The sequence below is a fragment of the Apodemus sylvaticus genome, chromosome X (genome assembly GCF_947179515.1).
Source record: "Apodemus sylvaticus chromosome X, mApoSyl1.1, whole genome shotgun sequence".
NCBI lineage: Eukaryota > Metazoa > Chordata > Mammalia > Rodentia > Muridae > Apodemus > Apodemus sylvaticus.
This window is the reverse complement of record NC_067495.1, coordinates 12489978-12495469: the sequence shown is the minus strand read 5'-3', so window position 1 is coordinate 12495469 and position 5492 is coordinate 12489978. Positions and strand designations below refer to the sequence as shown.

The 5492-nt window shown below is 53.8% G+C and overlaps 1 protein-coding gene across 1 annotated transcript; it reads left to right on the top strand.

Annotated features, from left to right (window-relative positions):
- Positions 1-1544: 1544 nt before the first annotated feature.
- Pcsk1n (proprotein convertase subtilisin/kexin type 1 inhibitor) lies at positions 1545-4845 on the top strand. Its single transcript, XM_052170806.1, has 3 exons — positions 1545-1718; positions 3679-4145; positions 4525-4845. The coding sequence occupies exons 1-3, from the start codon at positions 1605-1607 to the stop codon at positions 4718-4720; spliced, it is 777 nt and encodes a 258-aa protein (XP_052026766.1). The 5' UTR covers positions 1545-1604; the 3' UTR covers positions 4721-4845.
- The last annotated feature ends 647 nt before the right edge of the window (positions 4846-5492 follow it).

Genomic DNA, 5492 nt, shown 5'->3' with positions numbered 1-5492 from the left:
TGCTTTGGAATTCTCTATGTAGACCAGGGTGACCAGGAACTCAACAGAGATCGGCCTGCTTCTGCCGTCTGAGTGATGGGATTAAAGGCCCGTGATAGCATGCTCAGCTGATGATTTACTTTATTTATTTGTTTTATTTCTGTTTTTCTGGTTATGGGGTGAACTCCAAGCATGACTGTGCTCTATGGATAATCTATATCCCCTCTATCTTTCCTGATTTGTTTGAAACATTATCTAGCTGCTATATATCCTTGGCTGCCCTTGAACTCCCTGTGTGGCCCAAGCTGGCTTTAAACTTATGATCCCCTGCCTCTGCCTTCCTGGTGCCAAGGTTACAGGAATGTGCTTGGTCTTCTCTCTCTGGCCCACTTCCCTCTTGCCCCAGCGGGGATTCACGCTAGGCAAGAGCACAATGCCGGAGCTACCCACTCAAATCCCCTTTTTGACTTTTTCTTTTGGGATAAGATCTCATTATATAGCACAGACTGGGGCCTTAAACTATTTGTGTATTTATGCTGGTTTAGAACCTGCTTTGTGCAGGGCACAGTGTTTTATGCCTTTAATCCCAGCCCCCAGGAGGCAGACCTGCAAATCTCTGTCAATGCAGGGCTAACCTGGACTACATAGTAAGTTCCTGGACAGCTAGGGCTATGTAGAGAGAACCTGTCCAAAAGAAGAAAAAGAGAAAAGAAATCTGCATCCTAGAAGAGGGCTGCCCTCCCACAGCCAGTTTATGGGATGCCCGGAATCACATCTAGGGCTTTGTAAATGCTAGGCAAAAACAACCCGGTGAGCTACATCCCTAGACTGTTGAACTAGATGTCGTCCAGACGGGCTTTGCCCTTGAGAGCCTTCCCTCTCAGCCTCCTGAGTGGGTGGGGATGGCAGGCCTGAGCCACCAGGCCTGGCTCGCTCGCTCAACCTTTTGTTGCATCATTTTTTAAAAAAAATAGCAAAAAACATATTTACTTATGTGTTGTCTGTGAGCAGGGGTGCCCAATAGGGGTACACAGCATACCTGTGGGAACGAACGCTCCTACTAACACCACACCTATAGATCTCTAAGTGTCATTTTGAGGCTGCAGTTGCTAGCAACAGCTTTATTCGGGCATCATGCTAGTCCATAGCAATATGAAGTGAGCTGCCCAGGACCATGTCATCTGGATTCATTTCTCTGTGAACATCGTGGTCCACAGCATGCAGCCGGTAATTGTTTATCCATCAAACAAGAATATTGTCTATTGTCTCCCCAAGGACAGAGACCAGAGCCTTAATTCAGCCCACTGAATCAATTTCCCTTGTCTGTCTGGTAATTCGACTGCAAGGTCTATTGCCCTAGCAACTGCCCTTATACTGCCATGGCAACCGCCAGTGCAGACTTCTGTTCTCCACTTTGCCCCTTGGACATCTCCATGGCGATGAGCAGGATGAAGAGAAGGCCAGAGCCCTAATTCTGCGCCTGCGTACAGTAGGGGACCAGGTTGGGGGGTGGGGGCAGGCTCCTGGATGTGCGCAGTCGCAGAGCGCCGCGGCTGTGCCTAATACCCATCGCTGCGCACTTGACAGCCAGTCCGCCCGTCCGGAGCCCGGCTCGTTGGGGCAGCATGGCGGGGTCGCCGCTGCTCGGCGGGCCGAGGGCCGGGGGCGTCGGCATTTTGGTGCTGCTGCTCTTGGGCCTTCTGAGGCTGCCCCCAACCCTGTCAGCGAGGCCTGTGAAGGTGCGACCTCAGTCAGCAGGGGATGGGGTGGGGTGGGGAGGAAGCTGGGGGGAAGTGTTAATGAGGCATTTTCGCAGGTATGCGCATAGAGCTTGGCAAGGGTGGCCTGGGCTGCAGCTGACAGCCCCCAGGCAGGCCAGGTGTAGTTTCAGGGTGTGAGGATGATGTTGCTTGGGCTTGGCCAGCAGACGCACCCTGCCCATCCCTCAGCATCCGGGGCCTGGGCTGATCTCTGGCCATGGCACTAGGGTATATTCCGAAAAGGTAGCTAAGCCTGTGCCGTGATGACTGAGATATATAGGTATTGTGTTCAGTGTGTCCTTTGGAGGAGATGCTTCTGGTTGACTTTGTGTGGGCCTGGTTGCTTTTTCAGTGGTACTGTGTGTATATTTGTGAATTCTTATGAGTGATGACGTAGTATATGGGCGTATCTTTCTGTGTACTTGTGTGTTTCTAGGTTCGTTTGTTTTCATTTTGGAAGGAGTGGTCCTTGTACCCTGGGGTGTATATCCATGGTGGCTTGGATAGACTGAATGCTTGGGTTCTATGTGCATCCACGAGACACATTCTTTTTCGCTTCTTTGTGGAGCTGTGTCATTGCAGGGAAAGAAGCCATGATGTCTCTGCATTGTGTTTTTAAAGATGATGCGTGTCCTTGCGCCTGGTTGGCTCAGATAATGTAACTGTAATTATTTCTCCAACAGGAAAGTGCACACAGGCAGAAAAAAAAAAAGACCACTTCTATGCAGTTCCCTGCAGCAGATATGACCGTGTTGGGTTGCTTGTGTGACATTTTAAGGGTCTCTGTGTGTGTGTGTGTGTGTGTGTGTGTGTGCTGCTGGTGGGTGATTTCCCCTGCCTCTGAGGGTGGTCAATGCTGATCACGGGTACACGGGGCACCTTGCCCCTGTACCTCTTCAAAGCTGTGTAAAGCACAGAGGAGGAGGTTTAAAAACCATTTGATAGGCTCGTCCCCTCCATAGACATCACCTTTTATTTTCTGCCCCCGGAGTCCATGCTTATTTGCAGCTCCTCTTTAAATGACCCATTGTTTCGTTCCTCCTGCTTTAGGAACATCCGAGAAACGAAATCAAGCTAGGCATCTGCTTCCTGGTGGTCACTAGGGGTCACTAAGAAGTCCTTGGTTTTCCTCTGCAGTGAGGTTCTAGAATTTGCCTTTGTGTGTGGGGGATTCATTTATATTGAAGTGTACAATTATAGTTCATTTATTAGTCCACAGTACCATCTCCTAGTGTGTATCTTGAGCATCCTAGTAAGTCATTGTTTATTTCTGACCTGGTCTTCCTTTCAGCCTCCCTACTTTTATTCTAATAGAAAATGCTGCTGTGGCGGCTCAAGAATGTGCACCCTGTAACACCCTCGGAGCTGGACACACAACCCAGTCTTCTATTGAGACACAGGCAACTTCCCCTTCAAAGGGATTTTTGCAAATTTTTTTGTTTTGTTTCTCTAGATAGGATTTCTCTGTGTGGCCCAGGCTATCCTGGAACTCACTTTGTAGGCGAGGCTGGCCTGATACTCAGAGATCTGCCTGCATAGGCTGGGAATTAAAGGCGTGAATCCCCCCCCCCCCAATACTTGGCTTATTTTTGCGAGTTTAATTTCCAACAGTGAAATGTTTTACTGTTATTCCAAACCTGGCACCCCCTCCCACCCACCCCCAAAAAAATGAAGAAGAGAAAAGAAACCAACGGTAACAAACGTAGTATCCAGAGGACTCAGGACAAGTTTTGAGATTCTGTGACTCTGTTCTACCGGCCTGAAGTGCCCTTGGAGATATTTAGGGGTTTCCTGGGACCTTAGACACGACAGGGATTTTGGAGGGGCCCAGTGACTGAGGTGGTCATTGAAAATACATGGAGTCCCACCCCTAGTTGGGCATCTCCGGCCAGAGGGACAATGACGATATTTTTTTTCCCTCCACCTCATCTTCTCACAGGAGCCCCGCAGTCTGAGCGCAGCATCCGCGCCCTTGGCTGACACGAGCAGCCCCCGCCGCTTGCGTCGGGCCGTGCCCCGAGGAGAGGCGGCGGGAGCGGTGCAGGAGCTGGCGCGGGCGCTGGCGCACCTGCTGGAGGCCGAGAGGCAGGAACGCGCGCGTGCCGAGGCGCAGGAGGCCGAGGATCAGCAGGCGCGGGTCCTGGCGCAGCTGCTGCGCGCCTGGGGCTCGCCGCGCTCCTCGGACCCGCCCTTGGCCCCGGATGACGACCCGGACGCGCCCGCTGCACAGCTCGCCCGTGCCCTGCTCCGAGCTCGCCTAGACCCGGCCGCCCTGGCAGCCCAACTTGTCCCTGCCCCTGCCGCTGCGCCGCGGCCCCGGCCCCCAGTGTATGACGACGGCCCTACCGGCCCAGACGTCGAGGATGCCGGCGATGAGACTCCTGATGTGGACCCGGAGCTGCTGAGGTGCGGGGAGCCAGGGGGAGGGAGGGCAAGGGCGGAGGGCTGCAGGGTCTGCTTCACGCGCTGGGGGTAAAATCACCAAAGCGCTGCGCTGGAGCCTGGGAAGTGAGTACAGGGGACGGAAGCCCATGGCCCTGACTCCTGACTGGTGGGACCATGCCGGAGTAGGGCTCCCCGGGTGGGTGGGTCAGTTTCGGCAGGAAGTGGTCCCTGGGACAGGCAGTTTCTGGAATGGATGCCGGGACCTCTGACTTCCTTGGAAAGTAATGGTGAGTTGTGCAGTGAGGGTTACAAGCCGTCCGGAATTAGGAAGCTGCCCGGTCCGGGTTCTGAACCAAGGCGAAGACTATCCATCCTCGCCGCACTCGGCTTCTCCGCGCAGGTACCTGCTGGGGCGGATCCTCACCGGAAGTTCGGAGCCAGAGGCTGCTCCTGCCCCGCGCCGCCTCCGCCGATCTGTGGACCAGGATTTGGGTGCCGAGGTGCCTCCCGAGAACGTACTGGGGGCTCTGCTACGCGTCAAACGCCTGGAGAACCCCTCGCCCCAGGCGCCCGCACGCCGCCTCCTGCCTCCCTGAGCGCCGCTGCATCCTGCACGCCCCGGAACCCAGGAGCGCCCCAGCAACCCTGACCCCCTGCCAGCACGTCCGCGGCGGCTTACCCCGGCAACCTCCTGTCCCCTGAGCCCTCAATAAATGCCATCTGTAGCAGCTGTTTGTCCGAGCCCTGTGTACTAGGGGGTCGGTGGGCTGGGTGACCATAGTGGTTGTCCTTGGACAAGGCCCGCACCTGCAGGGGATACACGCCTACCTAATCGGCTTTGCCTGTGCAACCCTTCTAGGCTTCACTGAGGTGGGGTCACTTTCTGAGGTCACCTTCAGCGTCTGTCAGGGGTTCCTGGCACTAAAGGCTAAGGGGCTTTACTTGGCTCCACTTGTTGCCTGCCAGGGCCAGGCTTGTGAGGGCCCCGGGTGGATCACAGCCATGCAGCACTGCAAAGCATTGCTTACATGGGGCTCTGAATAGTCACCCCAACCACGGTCTTTGCCCTGGCTACATATCTGTCCTCGATATGTGCAAATTTTTGCACAAAGCTCACTTCATAGTCTTTTAACCTTCCTGTCACTGTCTTCTGTCGTACAAGGATGGAGGTTGTTTTGTTGAGGTGTCTTCTCTACATTCCTTGTATCCAAAGCACAGTTGGGCAGTTTCTCAGGGTTTTTTTTTTTTTCTATTTTTTTTTTTTTAATTGATAACCAGTCTTACTATGTAGTCCTGGCCGGCCTCAAACTCAAGAGATCCACCTGCCTGCTTCACTGAGAACAGGGATTGAAAATGACTGCCACACCT